Source organism: Notolabrus celidotus, chromosome 9 (assembly GCF_009762535.1).
Source record: "Notolabrus celidotus isolate fNotCel1 chromosome 9, fNotCel1.pri, whole genome shotgun sequence".
Classification (NCBI taxonomy): Eukaryota; Metazoa; Chordata; class Actinopteri; order Labriformes; family Labridae; genus Notolabrus; species Notolabrus celidotus.
In genome coordinates, this window is record NC_048280.1 from 10336551 (window position 1) to 10356783 (window position 20233).

Genomic DNA, 20233 nt, shown 5'->3' on the forward strand with positions numbered 1-20233 from the left:
AGCATGAAACTTAGAAAAGAAGAGCGTCTACAATCCATTCAGACTGTGGTGGATATTTAAAGCTAAACAGCGCCCCCTTATGAAGATGTCTCTGTGATATTTCTCTATCTGTGATGTTTTTTTTTAAGCAGTAGAAATATTCTTAAACAAAAACACAGCAACCACTTATTTTTATATTTTTATAATTCATCATTTACAGTGTGTGATTTTTGAAAAAATCCATTTAACAATTCGGTACAGTTTGCATTTACACTGGACGAGTTAAGGCACAGCTTAAAAGGAGAAATGTCCAAAACCATCCAATCATGTGGATCCATGGTGGTGTGATTCTGCTATAGTGTTTGTCTTCTCTATTTTTTTATTCTCTCAATCTGTTTAGTAAAACTACAAAAACCACTTAAAGTACAGTACATGTCAAACTCTGACAGACAGGTCAGCCTACACCCGTGTTGGTTAGATCAGAGTTACATCCTGAACACTCCAAACCGTGTCTTCTTCGTTGGTGCGTTCAGTGCTGCACTCAGGCTCAGTCCCAAAACCAGTCGCGTGTCAGCAGGATCGATAATCCCGTCATCCCACAGTCTGTGGAAAACAAATAAAAGCAAATTTCACTTCAACATCTGATGCTTCTGTGGCACCTGTGAAAGTTTGTGATCTGGATTATGTGTTCCCATCTCTGAAGGAACTCCTCGCTCGAGATTCTCCTCTTTCTTTTCTCTTTTCTTCACAGGATTTATTCTGAGTAACTAAGCCAAAGTCTGTTGGCTCCGAGGTATCATCGACAGTTTTGATTCTTCCCCTCATCAGTATCTCAATGTGCATCACCTTTTTATAAACCATGAATTCATGAGAACTTTAAAAATCCTTTAAAAGTCTTACAGAGGAAAGTAGTTTCTTCACCTCTAAAGTCTGGCAACAAGCCCCCCAAAAAATGTAAGAAAGTTTACAGAGTTGATGTGAAATTAGGCAGGAAATAAAATGCTGGGTTGATGGAAAAGAACTTGACATGACTTCAATTTTCTACTGTAATGTAATTTGAAGTATGGTATAATGTCTCTGTTATTAACACTCATTAAAGTAAGCTCAGTGCTGAGAAATAGAATCATTGTATTCAAAGCTTCCATGTTATTTCCCCATTGTGACGTTAAAGCTTGTTAGCACACCAAAGGTGGAACAACCTCTTCTGAGGTGTACACAAATGCAGAGATATGTTTGTTTAATCATCCAACTGTAGCGTCCTTCATAGAATCATGAGGAGGTCTGGCATTGCTTTTCTTGTTTAACATGTTTTAGAGTTTTTTGTTTGATATTTTTTTACTTACCTGATTTGACAATCCTGATTCATCCTCAACAGTTTATCTCACTCCTTGAACTCCTCGTTTTAGAATTAAATCATCGTCCAGCCCTCTCAAGTTAACCTACAATTAATCACTATATGATGCATTTTCTCTTTGAATTAAACTATTATGTGTCTTTTGCTCATTATACACTCCATAAAAAACAGCCCATAGGACCAAACAGGAAGCAAAGATGGCCTTGAACAACAACAAGACAACTAATGGAGGACAAAAACACTTAAACCACATCACAGCATCACTCCTCCAACATGAAGAGTGTTTGTGGTCTCTCTGTTCTTGGAAGAGCTGAATCACATGATGTTTTCACATGAATAACAAACAAAGGCTGCAGAAATCAAACTGTCACTGCATAAAGAACTTTGTCTCACAGTGACGATGTGTCAGACAGCAGTAAGACACTCTATCCCACACCTGCCTGAGACACACAGTGTGAGGTATATCACCTCAAAACTCACCTGGCACTGGAGAAGTAAGGACTGCCTTCCGCTTCAAACCGGCGCACGATTGGCTCCTTCATGGCAGCCTCTTGCTCAACTGTGAACTGTGAACATTAATTAATGAAAAACAGGAATGTTATTGTGGGTCTGCCAGAAAATTATACTCAACAAGGAGCTGTGCATAAAGCGTTTTAAAAAGCTGTGCAAGAAAAATGAAAATTATAGTCTTTGTAAAGTTTTGAGTCATTGCAGGGCCGTTTTATCAAACTGCATTAGCTTTATCTGAGAACAATTGATCCAATCATGAAAGAGATTTGATTCAAATCCTTCTTGTAACCCCCTCCCTCTATTTTTACTCAGAAACACATCACATTATAGAAGATAAATGTAGCCTTGTTGCTGTTTTACTGTCACTTTTATTTCACTTGATGTATTGGCAGCAGAATTGAGAAACAATAGAATCTGTCAGGAATAATTCAATTTTGCAGTGTGTATGTTTTGTTTTTGTTTTGGGCTTGGTAATGCTGCCCATAACTGCTTGTTTATCAGACTTCAAGCAGCGGAAACAACATTTTAAGAATATGTTTAAAATGTGTGACACGTATCTGCTGCCTTTCCAGTCTTTTTATAGTCACATATTGATTCTCTTACTGCTTAAAACACCCCTGATGAATTGCCTGTCCTCAGGGCATTAATGGGAGGGCTCATTTTTAAGTTATTAATGCATTCTGAATACACTCATGACACCTTACACAGTTAATTAGTCGTTTTTTTATTTTTTTTAACTTCTATAAAGCATCTTCGGAAACCTATAAAGTGCTCTAAATTTCTTATAAATGACTATTAATTCTTATTATTTGATGTCTACTATGTAAAGGCGAAAAGCACACTGTAACACTTTATTCCATGTATATAAAAACACCTGATAGTGGACATTCATGATATTTATGCTTTCAGTAGAAAACCCTCTAAAGCTGATTTTAGCAGTGTTTGGAGCAAAGTAGAGATGATAAATGTCCATCATTACCTCCTTCCCCTCGCGTGCCTTCTGATCCTTGGTGATAGTGGCCAGAACAGTGGCTGCCTGCTCACCGCCCATTACAGAGATACGGGAATTTGGCCACATGTACAGGAACCGAGGGCTGAGAGAGGAAAACAAAGCGGTGTAAATGGACTTCTGTTGACATCAGAATACAAATTCAATGATTACTAAAACACATAAATGAAGATCTAACACTGAGGTCATAGTTTAACAATCTGAGGACAACTACAGCACAACAGAACATCATTTTAGAGATACTGAACAGCTGGAAAAGTCCAGCCAAAGGCAAGTAACAGCATACATTTCCTAAAATGCATCATCCACTGTGTCTACTTGAGTTTTTACAAGTGAATGCTTTCCACTATTTTTCTAAATGTATGCAAATTGATGGAAAACAAAAACGAGAAAGAGCTGAATGTGAGAAAGATGAGAAAAGTTTAATTCATTCAATCCTTCATTCTGACAACAGCCTGTGTTGAGCTAGCTTGTGTGCCTAATTAAAATGGATGTTGTTGTTGTTATAAAAATGTGTTTTTAGAGTTGGAAAGGTTCAAATCTGAATATCTGCTGCGTAGCAAAGGTCACTTCCACCTAAATGGGCGCCTGAAGTAGATTATTCTGCATGCGTAACATTGTGCAAAACAACTCAGACAAAGCTAATGATCCTCACATTTGTGTAACGGGTGTCTACTCGAGATGTTGTCTTTGTAGTTTACACAGGACACTCTTCAACTTCTTCCTACCTGTAAGCTCTACCGCACATGCCGTAGTTTCCTGCACCGTAGGAGCCGCCGATGATAACCGTCATCTTGGGCACGTTGGCACAGGCTACCGCAGTCACCATCTTGGCTCCGTCCTTGGCGATCCCTCCTGCTTCGTACTCTCTGCCCACCATGAAGCCTGAAGCGGAGGTGGAGAGGGGAGATGGCAAACAGAAGCTGGGTTTACTGGGTTTTTAACCCGGGAGCACGAAGTCAGCTGAAGTTGGTTGAAATTAAGTATTTGTTATATGCACAGCTGATGATCAAGACAATTTGTATATCATTTCATAAATGCTGAATATGAAGCTGCTTACAAGCTGATTATGATGTAGACTGTCACATCACTTTAATTACAAGCTAGTGTTAAATACAGAGTGGAGTGCCATTTAAAGCAACAATATAAAGTTGTAGTTTAAGTTACAAAAGGGACAAATTATAAGACAAAACAGAGCTTGACTAATATTGTTTTTTTGAGTCTGATATGGACAGAGTTGGAGGAATTGATGAGATTGCTGATACTGCAGTCAACAGATTGCATTTTTGGGGTGGAATGAAAGAAGATAAAAGGATGATGCACCCATTTTCTGCAGTTACGGTAATGCCACGACACCAGGGGGCTCTCGTCTTAGATATTAACTTTATTTAAGAGTATATCCACTTATTTAATATTGTCATACTATTTCAGATCAGGCCCCTGTGACCCTGAGCTCCATGTGCTGCAGAAAATTCTTAAAGTAATGCACCCTCACCCTCTGATCTGGAGGAAGTGATTCATGACGTCGCCCACAGACTTATCTGTGCATCACACATTCTTAAAATAAGGTTTTGCTAACTGCATATTGTAGATTAAATACACACATCTGCGAGTGGCTCATATTTATTTTGAAACTACTACTTCCTGACTGTTTTCCTTCTGAGGTCTTAAAGGTTCCTGACTTTCTGATGTCAAAAGTTCCCACTGACCTGTTATATTCTGCAGAAAAATAAGTGGTATGTTTCTCTGGCAGCATAATTCGATGAAATGTGTCCCCTGAAAAGAAATGTAAATATTCAGTGAATATGGTTTACTCCAACTGCAGCAGAATAACTGCCCAGAGGATAAAAACACAGACATGTACGATCACGTCTATTAAAAAAAACAATGACAGGGTGGGAATTATTTATATTTGTGGGCACGGTAATATACTATTCCTGTCAAGATATAAATATGTAACAGAGAAAAGGATGAAAGCACACAGGCAGAGCTGCTGGAGGTACTACACAAGTGTCTGCACCGCTGCACACAAACAAATCCGTCTGGATCACATCTGCAGTTTGTGCTGCTGGATGAAGTTTGAAACCTATGGAGAGGCTGATTCTTAAAACCAATAAGTGTTTTTATGAGAAGTCAGCTCTTCATCATCATCATCATCATCTTCTGATTCAAGTTTAGAAAATGATCAACTTGGAAGATTATCAGGCTTCACTCCGGCTTTTGTGTTTGATATGTCTGACTTTGAATAAGAAGGAGCTGAATGGCCTCCAGCCTTCCAGGAAAGAAAAAAAAAATCTGAGAGCTGCCAGAAAACTGTTGCACAGAAAAACAAGTACAAAAGCTTTGCCCTGCGTGGAGACGTCTCATTTCCATATACTTTGTATTGAAGAATTACTCAGGTGTTTTCTTTATTGTGGCAGTTACATCTGCTGGTTTTCGCTCTCAGTCAAGCTTCCTGCCTTGCATTGCAAAGCGTAAACAGAATTTGGAGACATTGTGTTAGACGGATGTCTATTGCAAGACGTCGCAAGGTGAGAAATAATCTATCAGTTTGTTTCTGTGCGGGAGAACAACAACAGAAATCCAATCTTCTTTCTGTTAGCTGTCCCTTTGGCTACCACAAATACCTGAGGAAAGCTTTTTACAGTTTAACAGTTAGCATAATAGAAGCCCAGGCACAGTCCTCAAGTGGTGATGGCGTGTCTGAATAACACATCTGAAAATGCAGGAGCTGTATTGATTCCTATTTGATATGTTCTCCAAGCATGTCTGTTCCACATCTTAGTCTGTCTGTAACACAGCCGCAATCCCTATCAGAGTCATTTCACTGGTTAGACATCAAATGCTCATGCTGCAACATCGAGATCTTACAGAAAATAAAGAATTAAAGGAACCTTATCGGGTCAAGCTTGTAATCTAATTCAAAATGTGTTTGAAAAATGTATTAGTCTATAATCAAAAATTCATCTTTCCTAAGCCTGCGTAAAGTTCAGCCCTGTTCACGGCAGATTGCTTTGAAAATTAAGTGAATTACATTGAATGAAAATCAAGATTGTCTCTGGCCCATGGTTTCTAAATGCTACCTTATTACAATGTCATTCATCAGAGTGCTCATGAGATGGCCCTGACAAGTGCAATTTGAGAGCTGATTTTATGAGAGCACCTTGAATGTAGAAGGTCAGTAATAACCATCTACCAAGACTAAAGCTCCCTCAAGAGAGAAATATTGGTTGCCGCTGTTGTAGGCAGCAAATCTCAAGAGGAGAATAATTTGTGAACTGCTTCAGTATAGCACTTTAGTCCTTGACATTTAAAGAGACAAATTGCCAGCACAATGCTTACTGCTTTGAAATGTAACATGACTGTGATGCTTAGCTTTTTACACTTCACACAGCTGTTGCCTGCCTGCTCATTATATGACAGGACTGAAGCTGTTCAGCGAGTCTGAATGTTTTATAAAGCCAGAGGGCATTTTTAGGTTCGCTTATAAAGCTGTGGATAAACTGTGAAGAGACTTTAGAGATCCATATCCAGTCTTTAAAGAGTCTGGGGATACACAATGCTGAGTTTTTGCCAACATCCATCATGCCAATAACATTTTAATACACTTACTTTCTTCCACTGTATTGCAGATACCATCAAAGGTATGTTGTAGAATTAAATGTGTATAGTTATACGTTTTGCTTTGTTCTTTTTGTAAAGGTGTAGGCTGGTACAGACATAAGATACAAGGCTTTCAAATGAAAAAAGAACCAGATTCATCATCTGAAACTTTGAAAAGTGCATACTGCCACCTACTGGAACAGAGTGTGAGAGAAACATCATTAGATCATCTGCTCAGTTAATACCTTAACGTATTAAAAAATGTTCACACCAATATTTATACCTGAAGCCTATTTGGGCTGAGACCAATGTGCTAGTATCATCACACATTTCATCATCTTTGTGCACACGTGTTGTTTACCTTTTTAGCAGACTCTGAAAACAGGACTCCGTTGTTGCCGATGATTCCAACAGGGTAACCAAATATTCTGGAAAATCCTGCACAGGTAAACATTGAAACTATAAGGTAAGAGTTTGAAAAGAGTTTTGGGTGTAAATGTCTGTATGGACTTGCTCCTCGGTCTTCCTGCAGATACATAAAGAGACTACAGAGCTGCCGTCAATCCAACAGAGCAGCTTCAAGTGGCTATTGTAAAGTTTCAATCTGCAAAACATCTTTTACTCAGACAGCTATTTCTGTGAGAGGAGCAAAGTCTGAGAGCTCACTTGAAACTTGATGCAAATTTTACCACTTTCAATTGAGCTTCAAAGTCGTGGTTCATCCAGCAACACACTTCTACTCATGTCTCATATTCTGAAGCGGTCACTTCTGAATGTGTGTTTTACTGTATTTTGCTATGCCCAGTTTACCTTTTCATTTCTGACTTACTGTATTTATCTTTGATTCTCACAAATGCCCTTCCAGGGACGATTGTGCAAATTAGATTCCACTCTGAACACTATGAAACATGCATCAGATGGCTGCTTTCAGTTTGTCTTGTATTTTGTTTCTGTCCCAAATAACACAAAAACAGATACATGAAAATGAAGGAAAATTTTATACAACATACCTGTTACGAGTGTGTCTCCATAGAAAGCCTTAAACTCGTCGAATTTACTGCCGTCTACAATTCTGGCGATGACCTGCAGTGATAAAAATATGACTTTTTAATTACATTTCTCATGTTACAGGAAAACACTAGTGATATTCTCTTGCTGTAATTGTCAACAAATCCAAAGAGTCATGTTTCTTTTCGTGTTTGAGGAAGTGAGAAAGTGATTTCCTCAAATAACCGGGCACTGCAGTTTTTAAAGTAGTTATAAGAGACAAACTGTTTTTGTTGAGAGGACTGTTTTCAGATGTGGACTTGGTATTGGTGAGCATGTTTAGCAACAGGACATTAAAAACTCAATCACTGTGTCTGTGGTAATGAAAAAAACACACCACCCAGTTTAAAATGCAGTTCAATGATGTGTTTCTAAAGGGTTAAGACAGCGGAAGAGGAAAACAGGTACAAGACTTTGACCACACTCGAAAGGTAATTTTAAGGGATCGATTCACGATGGCTTTTGGTCTTTTAGTTGATAGAAAATGATTTGCCTGAAGTTTCAATAATTCATTATTCCTATTGGTAATATTTCAAGTCATCTTCCAGCTTCTTATACAGAAGGATTTGCTGATTTTCTTTTATTTGTGACAACAAATGGAGTTTTTTGTGTTCCAGCCTGTTGGTTGGACGAAAGAAAGAGATGTGACGTAGTTCTTGGAAATTCTGAGGAGAATTTTCTCTTTTTCAAAAACTTTAGTTTTTAGTTTAGTTTAGTTTTAGTTTAGATTATTCACAAATATACATCTATATTAGGGATGACCACAATTAATCGATTATCGATTAATTGATTGTTAAGAAATTACTCGAAACACATTTTTGTTATCAATTTTCCGTCACGTGGAACAAACATCACGTGGTCTCATATTACACTCATCTATCAGGGAGGTGTTTTAAGTTTAAAGCATGTTTCGATGTGAATCAGCTGTTAAAGGTGTTGCGCACAGCGGAGACGCTCAGCTGGCGGCTGCGGCTGTGCGTCAGGTCTCCACGTGCGCTTTTTAAAAGAGGATCAATACAAAACTGCTGCCAACAACAACACGGACACAAAGGTTGACAGCTTTAAACAGGATATTTCCCACCTTTGGATACGAAGGCAACAGACAGGTGGGAAATTCTGGTACGCTACGTTTACAGACCAGCAACATCAGAGCCATCTGGGCTTTTCTCCAGCGGGAGTGATTATGACCCGGTTGCGCTCCCGGCTGACACCTGACCGAATACACATGTTTAATTTTCTCAATAAGAACGAGTAGACAGAAAACTGGACACTGTGAGTCTGAAGTACTTTTCTGTTAGTAGTCTCAGCCTTCACTTTATAAGATTATGTCCGTGGAGAATATTTTAATGAGCCTGATCGTTGATAATCAGCGTGTCAAACGTGTGCCCGTATTCAATCCCGTCAGTTAGATGCATTTTGTTGCTGCAGAAAATACAATTTAGGGGGAAAACAACGTATTTGGCTTTTTTTTTTTTGACGTAAGAATAATAATGTTTTTTTAATCAATTAATCGATAATTGATCGTTAACATTTCCAAAAATCGATCACGGGAAATACTTAAAATGTACATCCCTAATCTATATATATTCAGTGAACATTTTCACAATGGTTGGATGTGTGGAAAGGGGTGACCCCAAGGAAGCTATTCAAAGCTTTCAATAGGGGGCCAATTTCCCACAAATAAAGTGGCAACAGACAAGATACAACAACAACATACAAACAGACAAACACACAACAGACAATCCCAATATTGTGGTTACATACATAGATTAGTGCAGGGCTTTTCAATTAAATATTTGGTTGGGCCAGATTTTCAGACTAAGGACATGAGCTGGGCCGGACATTTTTAGCAGACAGTGAGTGAAGTTAACCATTTAAATGAAAAACAAATAGATAAGATAACAAACACACTGGATGTTTATTAACATATTGCCATATTCAAAACGGCACAAACACAATAAAAGAGGGTTGCTTTCGGGCTGCATGTGGCCCGTGGGCCGCTAATTGAATAGGGCTGCATTAGTGGGTGCATTGAAATGATCAGTAAATTTATCATTGCCAGAAGTTGCAATTTTAGCTTTTTCTTGAAGATGGAGATGGAATGTGACATTTTTAACCCATTGTCGAGCTCATTCTGTCTCTGTGGCTCTCTGCATATAACGCTAAAGCTGGTACATTTTAACCTTCGTTTTTTCCCATTAATTAGGTTTTTATTCCTGGTGGCATGTGTGTACATAGGTAGGGAGATTGGAATGAGCTCACACAATACTTAACTTCATACTAATTTGGTGAAATAAATAAAAATATGTGATCATTAATGGCAGCCTTACTCTCCTTACTACTTAACTTAGGTAACTTAGCCTCTGTGATTAAAGGTCACCCTTCATAGTAAAATAAAAAAAGCTGTACAGTAAAGAGGGAGCAGGTAGTTGACCTTGCATCCTACACGGACAGTAAATACTGTTCAACACTGTTCTGACGCTTTGACAGCAAACAGTAATTCTTACTCCAGGGTCTACATCAGGAATCAAAGGCATCGACTTCTAACCGAGTGAAAACACCTGCTGAAGATGCAGGAAAAAAAAAAAAACAGAGTCACTGATACCAGCTGTCTATTGACTCAGCTCCAGAGGCAGACCGGACAGTTTAACATTATCTACAGCAGAATCTGAACCTGTGAAAGGTTCATTTGTATCATTCGTTTAAAATACAAAACGGAGGAGAGTTGGTTTGTGTTTTGGGGTGATAGTATCACAGTAAAATAACTTGATTTATGGCAATCCTCTGCTAAACAAACATAACAAACACACAGTTTGTTATGAAACAGTGATATCCAAGAAGAACTTTCAACTGGCTGTTATATAGCGTATCAAGTAAATCAACTCCAACCACACACATGATTTAATGGATGGTTTTGTTATTCAAACAATTTTTGGAACTCTAGAAGCATCTCATTTTCAAATACATACTATTATAGCTTTTTCTTGCTACTTTGGGACATTAAATGAGAAACTGGACTGATACCTCTCTGACATCAAAGTTGCGTTTCAAATTGTCTCCGACGATGCCGTAGAGTTCATCTGCAGGGTACAGCGGGGGTTCAGTCGGTTCTGTGGTGACCTGAAACATCAAACAAACATGTCAGCAGAAAGAAAGCGAGGACAGATTCCCTCCACTTAGAGGATTAAAGGTGACTCTTAATGATTGTCGTCTTCAAACTGACCTCAATATTTTTCCTGTAGTTCAAGCTTCTCACTGCCTTCCTTGCTAAATGCAGAGCGTGGTTATCATCTAAAGCGTAGTGATCTGTCACTCCGGATTTTCTGTTAAGAAGGCAATAAAATACTGGTGAGTTAGAAAAACTCTGAAAATCATGAGGTAGAAGTAATAACACTGACACAGGCCCAAGTTGTATCCATTAAATTAAATTAAACTAGGATGTTTTTTCTCAATCATATTATTAAAACATGTTTTTAAATAACTACTACTATTCAGAACTGTACTTTAACCTTGTAGCAATTTTTCTTTACAGACAGATATATGCAGAGTAAAAGATGGATGATGAAAAAGCCTATACACTGATTCCTTTCATCATCTGAATTTCAATTAATGTTTTGATACTAGTGAGGTTTTTGCAGGTCGAAACCTTTACATTTTCTTTAGATTGAAAGTGATTTCAAAAATCATTTCATTAAAGTTTATATATGTATAATTATCCTCCTTATAAAGTTTAATACAAACTGTCGCCTGTTTGTGAGGCCACACAATCTAAAGCCTCAACCTATTCTCCAAAACTGCTTGTAAATGCTGCAGATGGAAAATAATTGCACAACATTATACAGTATATTACAAGATATCAATCCTCCACATATGGGCTTTGGGGAAGGTTTTGATTATATGTTTAATAGTTTTTCCATGAGTTCTGCCAAAGCCTCATCAGAAACTTAAACATGCAATGAAGAATAAAAACCCTGTTGTTTCATACTTGCAGTGAAGATCTGCACCACCAAGGTCCTCAGCAGAAACTGTTTCTCCTGTGGCGGCTTTGACCTGTGAATACAACACGGACCCTCATGTCATCACTCCTCTAAATTTAAAACATACCGTTAAAAGTCTTAACTAAACATCAAACTACTGTTAATCTGAGATGGATGACCTGGGTTTTGTGTAGCCTGGTTATTACTGAAATATAGTGAGTGTTCAATCCACCGTTTAGGGACAGAAGAGGAGGAAGAAGAGGAGATGAGAAGAAGAGAAAAAGAGGTGTTCTAAGTAGGGATGAGTACCGAATTCGGTACTTTTATAGGTACCGACCGAATTCCGTCGGTACTACCGAGTACCGACTCACGTAAAATCAAACGGTACCATGTTTCGGTACCTAAACGCATCCCTGTGACTGAGAGGGAGTGGAAGAGTAGGCGAGTTTCCATACTTTCACCCTGTAATAAAGTCAGAGACTGATCGGGTGGACGTCTCTGCTCTCTGCTCACTGCTCACTGCTCACTGCTCACTGCTCTCTGCTCTCTGCTCTCTGCTCTCTGCTCTCTGCTCTCTGCTCTCTGCTCTCTGCATCTGCGCGGGAGCACGCCAAACAGAGCCTGCAGCTGACGGGTGAGCGCACTCAACGCGACTCAGAACTGCATGAGGATTCATTTTATTTATACAGTCTATGGTTGAGACTGACGCTCTCGCTCCGACTACCTGCCCTGTTTATCACCATTCCTGTGTGCCTGAACGCCCAACAAGTAAGTTGTGTGTCCTGTTATTATAAAGAGACGGAGAACTGACTTTTCCCGTTCATAGGCATTCACGTGTGTTCATTGATAAACTCCCGAAAGAGCAACTAGACGCCACGAGCACGTGTCAGCTAATATATCTAATCACCTATATAATCCTGTTTCTGTTCATTTCATGTTAAATTAAATAAATATGTTAAATTAAACAAATTTGAGATTATTTTTTTAAATTAACATTTATTACCACATAAACACACAAAAGAACCGAAAATTGGTACCATTGAGTACCGGTACCGATTCCCAGGTACCGGGTATCGGTACCGTATCGGTTCAAATGTGAAAGGTACCCATCCCTAGTTCTAAGGGAAAGGTTTGAAGGTAAGAAGTTGCAAATGTAAATGAGAGAAACATCACACGGCTGTTACTTGGCAGTGTTGTGTTCAATGTCACAGTAGGTGTTTACAAGAAAGACATCCAACGTGCTTTCTCTTCAAATTCTTGCATTACTGATATGCTCCCATGATAAGGTCTGCTTTACAAATATGGCAGCCAACCTTTTCCTTTGCAGCATTGTGAGTTATGTGCTTTCAGACTTTGGAAGTTTAAGGATGCAGCGGTGATGTGTCAACATGTTGCTATGTTTTGTTTCCACTGTTTTGCAAGTAGAGACAGTAAGGATACAAAATAAACTCAGCATTTAGAAACTTAGCTCAAGAAAATTATGTTACAGCATGAAAGATACATGCAATCACATACCAGACTAATTAACTGCAATTCAATTTGTTGGCAACTCATTTTGTGACTCATTTTTGTCGACAATGCCGACTAATTGTTGCACCCTTAAGAGAAAGTATAAGGGTAGAGAGTTATTTCATATTGTTCTCCGTGATTTTGCAGAAAGCTTTCGACGTTTATTTGAAGCATTATTACCCGAACAGAGAAAATTGATACTTCATACATTCACCGTGACACTCTTACAGCTCTGGAACAAAAATTTAACCAACCAGCGGAGGCCCTCCAAGGAAAATGGTCCCTTGTTTCCGCACAATGATGCTCTCATCCGCCATGGCAGGAACATAAGCTCCTCCAGCTGTGCAGGAGCCCATCACCACAGCAATCTAAAAGAATTTTAAAAAAAGTCTGCTATTAAGTTTGAATGGACATTGAAAACTGGAGAGATGTGGGTTTAAAATAAAAGGCTGATTTCTATGACGGAACCAGGAAAAAAATCTTCTGCAGCCTTTTTACCTCAGCTCAACTTTGTCCAGGGAAGTTTTTCGTTTTGAACCCATTAAAAAATTCAGTGTTTTTTAAACTTAAACTTGACTTTGTCCTTAAAAAACCTTATGAATAAAGATTTGAATTGTCAATGCAATTAGCAACAACATAATGGCCACACTCAACCTGGACTTTAATTTGAAATACAGCCACCCAGAGGTAAGTCCAGGGGCAAAATTAAATACGGTTAGAGGTGGAAGAAAATGTGCCACAGAATGAAAAGCTGTGAATAATGAATCATCCAAATAATCAGGAGAGACAATATTAGCATAAATTAAAGAGCTCTCAGTTTGATGAAGCTGGAAGAATATATTCTGCTGTGTTTATCACTCCTGGGTCTACTGGAGGGATGAGAGAGCAGCACCTGACTTCTCCTTACCACCCATCATATTTATCAGCCCTCACGCACACTGACTTGTTTTCGAATCACAAGACATCTCTCCTTCAGTAGTCAATAGTGAGATTGAGTTTATTTTGCTGGCAGACAATGAAAAGATGAATAACCCACAGATGTGCAGTTCATTTAAATTTACTGCTTCTTCTCTCTCTGGTATCATTTCTCAGACAACCCTCTCAGCTTTTAAGAACTGATCCATAAATCAACTCAGAGTGATGGAAATACTACAAACAAACCATCCAGAAAAGCAACAACAGGCTACTTTAAAACATCCACAAACAGTACAAAAGATGATCACCATGTGAAATACAACAAACATAAGCATCACCTGTGCTATTCCCTCAGACGAGAGCCTGGCCTGGTTGAAGAAAATGCGTCCAAAGTGATCTCTGTCTGGAAAGACGTCGGCCTGTCTGGGGAGATTGGCTCCTCCAGAATCCACTGCAGGGAACAAATAGAGATTATTATTAACATCTGGCCTCTGGCTTTGATACGGAAACCTTTTTTTTTTTCTAACACCATTAACTGAAGTGCAAAAGCCTCAAGTCTGCACTGACACTAAAAAATACTCTCCCCTTGGGGCCGCTTGACTTTGGAATAACTGCAGAGGAGACCTTGTAAACAAACCGCCTGGATTTAATAAAACCCTGTAAAAAAAAAAACAACGTATAGTCTGCACATGATATATGGTCACTGATGTACACCTGCTCTCCTTAAGTGCTGCATGACTTTCACTTTTAGGTGTTTATACCTGAGGTTAACATTTTCCTTTTTATTTTCACAAATGCATTACAAATATCAAACTCACCCAAATAAATGCATGGCAGGTGATTTTGTTGGGCTATTTCTTGTGCACGAAGGTGTTTCTTGACTGTGACTGGGTAGTACGTCCCTCCTTTGACGGTAGCATCATTTGCAACAATCACACATTCCACCCTACAAGGAAAAGAATTACAATCTGTAAGGACTTGGAATACTTCAATCAATTGCATTTAAAATTAGACACACACAAAAATGAATTAAAACTCATGAAGATAAGTGTTATTATCACATTTGTATTTAGTTGCAGCTAGGGGCATGCGATATGACGATCTTAAATGGTGAAGGATTAGAATGTGACGACAATCTGCCAAAGCACAGATATCGTAGAACCGTCTGTAGTGCATATTCTACCCCTCGTTGTGCCGTGTCTGTGCCTGAAGTTTGTGTGCCCATGCACAGCCGCATCCAAAGGTTTTTTTTCTCGGCCGAATCACACCATTCATTAGTCCGCTTCATGTAAGCACTACAGACACACGGATGAACCAATCAGAGCGAGCTGTAGGCAGTGTCTTGGTTTGTTTATCCCCCCTCCCCTTTTGCCCCAACTACGTGAGAGAAAGCATGTCTGTTAATGAAAGCGAAAGTGAGGAGTTGGTCCCTAAAAGAAACTCTACATCGTTTTGGATTTTCAAAACAACGGTTATTTGTTGTTTGCAAAGTTTGCAACGAGAAGGTCCACACCTCGGATGGAAACACAACTAACCTTATTTAACCACCTGAAGAGACAGCACCCGGAACAGTATGCAGAAAGTCAAAAGGCGAAGAGACCGGTGTCATGCCTCCATCCACACAGGCAAAACAAACAACTTTGACACAGGCGTTTGATAAGGGCGCTCCGTATGAGAAAACAAGTAAGCACTGAATAGATGTAACTGAAGCAGTAACGTTTTATCTTGTAAAGGATATGATCCCCCAGCAAGTGTGCACCTTATTTTAATGTTGTGTTTAAGTTGTTTTTCCATTTTGAATTAAGAAAAGAAAAAGACTATGACTAAAAGAAGTAGAAGTTATGCATGTCATTATTTTTGTTTGATGTTAATTGTACTTGGCACAAGTTTTCTAAATTGCTTAACTAAATGAAAACAGTGTTTGAACAGTATCCTGTCTTAATGATCTTTTATCCTTTTATCCATTTATGGCTATGATTTTAAATTGGTAAATTGTTTTGTTTTACTGATAAATGACTTGCAAAGTAGTCTGAATAATCTAAATGAAAGAATCGTGATAAAGTCGTGGTCGTGATTTTGCCAAAAAAAAAATCTTGATATGATTTATTTTTCATATCGTACACCCCTAGTTGCAGCCACTTTAGGATCTCATTTGGCATTTCAAACAGCATTCATTAAGGATTAATATTAAATTGTGTTTGATAGGGCTGCAAATCATAATTACTTTCATCATCTAGTTACTTTAGATTAATTGGTTAGTTATTCAGTTATTAAATGTCAGAAAATATTAATCAAGCCTATGGTACTGTCTTGTTTTATCCAAGGTAAAGAGATGAGATGATGATCGCAGGGCTTACCCTGAAACTCGACCAATCCCAGTAAGTATACCGCCTGCAGGAACTTCCTCTTTGCCATACAACTCATAAGCGGCAAACTGGGAGAACTCCAGAAAAGGGGTTCTGCAAGAAAAGGAAACAAAAAAATCATTGTCATAACTTTCAAATGTAGAGGGGTACATGTCATGGCATTCAAAAAACACTTTTACAACAACTTTAGTTTGAAAAGTGTGGAGTAAAAGTGAAGGGTAATGAGTTAGGTTTCTGTTTTGCTGATCAGAAGATGACAGCAGTGATGTCCTCCTTGCACTGTTCATAGTCTACAGCTTTCAGTAACATAACCACCCATGCTAGGCTGTGTGTAATGACGGCAAGTCAAGGCACTTTAAATGTCTTCAGTTAAAACAGCAAAGATGGAAGTAGCTGGAACTACCCTGGATCCAGCAGTCTGTCTATTCGCTCTCTGGGCAGGAGTTTCCCACGTGAAGTATGAAGTCTTCTTGCTTTCTCTCCTCCACCTGGATTAATTGAAACATAAAGTATGTGCAACAAATAATCAGACAAGACTGTTGTTGGATTTCAACTAAGTAGTCAGTATCAAAAGCATCCTTTCCCAAACTAAAAGTATCTGCTCTATTGTATCAACTCTCATGAAACTCACTGTCATTTAAACAGCTATCTATTTAATGGAACTCGAGTCTCAGCACTTAAAATCAAAGTGTGTCTGTTACTGTTTGTACTCTGGAAAGAACGCCGAATTTTTACCCTCCATCTCTAACAATACACAACAGACAGGTGAATGTTTTGTCAGCATCTATTTCACTGAAAGCAACAGAGTATGTGGCATTTATTTTCAACATTTGATTTAACATCACAAAACAACACATTAGTGGTGTGAAATCTGTTCTGTGCTCACACTTACCAAATCTAATCTTCTCTGTCCGACTTTTTAGCTCATCCACCAGAGCCGTCATCCGGTCATAATTCTCCTGAAAAACAAGAAGAGGAAATGGTTTTGTTTTTCATTGTGTATGATGTTCTGCTGGTCACAACTTGTTGCAGCTTTATCACCCCATCAAGGACCTGACAACACAGTTAAGAATGGCTGCTGTAACGTCAACTATTAAGCTGGGAGGAAAGTGATAAAGTTATATATTTAAAATCACATATATACAAAAATCTGGTTTCTTCATGTACAACATAACAAGGCCACCTACTCACTAAGAAGATGTATTATGAAAATAACCACACAGTGCATTTGTCTGAAAAAAACAAAACATGAGTGAGTGAGCATTAATTTCTAATCAATGTCTAAGCAGGTTGTTTTTTTTCACTTCATTACAAAGTAGGGCAAGTTATGATTACAGAGCTGATCAAAATGTAAAACTCAGCTCTTAGACGAGGAGTGGTTTATCCTCTCTACTCTCACAGACCTGCGTTTGTCAAGAGGAAATGAACAAGGTGAAGAACACGGCAGTAATAACAATAACTTAATGTGAAACAGGATAACATTTCAGTCAGACAACTCACGTTTAATTTGTTTATTGTAGCAGCAAATACATATTCATGTTTGGCGCCCAGGCTCCGGCCTCATCACTCCCAGCAGATAAGTTTACATGCAGACTTTGAGGAGTGATGAGCAAAACATACTAAACACCCCCGGAGCCTGCAGGTGGAAGCTGGGGAGGCGGCGGGGAAGAAGAAAATATCAGCAATGGCATGCAGCAGCAGAGTCGTTGACAGGCAGAGGGAGAGATGGGAGATTTTTTGCCAGTTTAAATAGACCGCCAATTTGAGAGGCAGAGGGCAGGATTGGATGATGGATAAGAGAGTGGGACATGTGACGTGTATGGCATTGCAGCTCGAGTTGTCTGCCTGAACTAGCTCGCAGGCGTCGCTCCATAATAGGCAGGTTTATGTTAGTGTAGTTCAAACACGTGTCTCCACAAAATGGTTGTATTAAAAAAACAAAGAGAACGGGTCTTTGGTGCCATCCAGTGACATCTTTAGTTGTTGCATCTTCTTGTATTCTGACTGTCAACACAATGTTCTTTACTTAAAGGTATTAAAGCGATGCCTTATCTGATTAAGCCGGTCAAGTGGCTTATCACTCAAAACTTTACTGTACTTTGTAAAGTATTATTTGTATTTTCTTACAATACAATGTAAATGTAATTTTAAAATACATAAATGATACATTATGTGAATAAAGTGGTCATTGTCAGAGGCAACAGCTGAGAAAGCTGTAGTTCTGTTAAGGATTTTGCCCTTAATGTGTGCACTGATTTATCTATTATTCACGCTGTTTAAGGAGCACAGCTTTTACTTAAGACACCTCTTACTGTAAGTGTAACTATGATTGTTGCTACCCTAGTTACTAGAGATGTAACGTTGCATCGCAAATCGGTAAAAAAAATCGATACAAATAAGGGTGGATTAAAATCGACTCAACATAATTTGTATCAGGATATTATTTTTAAACAGTAGAAGGCGCTATCTGCATTATACTCCGCTTGTTCAACATAATCAATTCTCTTGCACTGCTCTCTCATCACTCGCTCAGTGAAGGTGTTTTAAGTTCAAAGCATGTTTCGATGTGAATCAGCTGACTGCACACAGCGGATACATCAATATGATGTGTAGCTGTTTAATACCGTCAGTAATATACACTGTCATGAAGGAAAATTTGATTTAGGGGGAAAATTGTATTTGGAATTATTTTTGACATGGAAAGCGTTTACGATTTTGAAATGATTAAACGATATTTGATAGTTAACATTTCCAAAGATCAATCAAGCAAAACACTTGAAATTTACATCCCTAATTTAAAGAGATTGACCATATTTGTTTTAATATTAAATACTTTCATTTGGGAATCGTTCACTTTCCATTTCTCTATAAATGTTCTGAAATTTTCCAGCAAGGTATTTTTGTACAGTTATTTTTAGGGTTTTTTTGCAAGGTACTGAAAAAAAGTGTGCAGGTTTTATTTGAGTTACAACAAACCTTAAAAATGAAAAAGGATTACTTTGTTTAAAAAGAAATATAAGAGAAAAAATATATTGCAACTGTCCATATCTGAGAATTGAAATGAAATAAGAGTTAGTTAAATTTTGAGTTCAATCCAGTTTTCTTGAAAATCATTAGAGAATCGTGAGTGAATTGTATCATGAACCAAAAATTGGGTTTGAAATCGAAACGTGGGTTGAGTGTATCCTTACATCCCTACTAGTTACACGTTCTTTCCTAAATCAGATATGTTCCCTTTACAGAGTGCTCTGCAACGTTTCAATAGTAAACATTATGTATTTGATAGTTAACATCTGATCATGAGTGAATACAAATGATAAAGAAGCAGCATATACTCCAGTAATATGGCTTCATTTAAAAATTATTACCTCTACTAGTGCTGTTTAAAGTCTGTGTAGCTGCTGGAAGGAGCTCTAGAAAGCATGAAGGCAGGTGAGAGATCTATCTGTCAGACTCACATGATGATGCTTAGACCTTAGCTCATGCTAACTACAGTGAGAGCTCAAGGTTGACCTCCTATGTCCATTGAACTCATCAGAATAAGGTTGTAACAGAAAAATCTATTGTATTCATGCTGATCCGACACAATCGTGCTATTAGTCTTGCATGTCAGGTGAGCCAGCTCATCCAGCTCGTTGAACAGTGAAGGTTAACATTAGCAGCGACAGGAATATTACTGTTGCTGTTTGGCTAGCTAGGATTAGCAAGATGCCAGCATACCTGATATTCAGAAGACTGTTTATCCGTCTGAGAGCCGATTCGAGCCACTGTATCAGCATGATAAGACCTTGTAGCAGCCAAAGGTAGAGTCCTGCACCGGAACAACCACGGTCTTGCTGTCTGTAGAAGCATTTTGATGCTCAGGTCGAGCTAAACGAGCAGTCTGCTAGCTTGGTAGCTACCCTAGCAGTAATCTTCTTCTGTGGTTTTTGGCAGTAAGTTCTACGTCATACTTGCCACCTGC

The 20233-nt window shown here is 38.5% G+C and overlaps 1 protein-coding gene across 1 annotated transcript; it reads right to left on the reverse strand.

Moving 5' to 3' along the window:
• Nucleotides 1–165: 165 nt before the first annotated feature.
• Nucleotides 166–20233, reverse strand: mccc2 (methylcrotonoyl-CoA carboxylase 2 (beta)). Its single transcript, XM_034692651.1, has 17 exons — nt 19990–20233; nt 17162–17228; nt 16673–16757; nt 16261–16362; nt 14722–14849; nt 14242–14354; nt 13243–13356; nt 11488–11552; nt 10726–10825; nt 10527–10622; nt 7466–7538; nt 6817–6893; nt 4562–4628; nt 3581–3737; nt 2823–2937; nt 1814–1899; nt 166–582 (listed from the first exon to the last, which is right to left on the reverse strand). Exons 1-17 carry the CDS (start codon nt 20119–20121, stop codon nt 465–467), a joined length of 1695 nt encoding a protein of 564 aa, XP_034548542.1. The 5' UTR covers nt 20122–20233; the 3' UTR covers nt 166–464.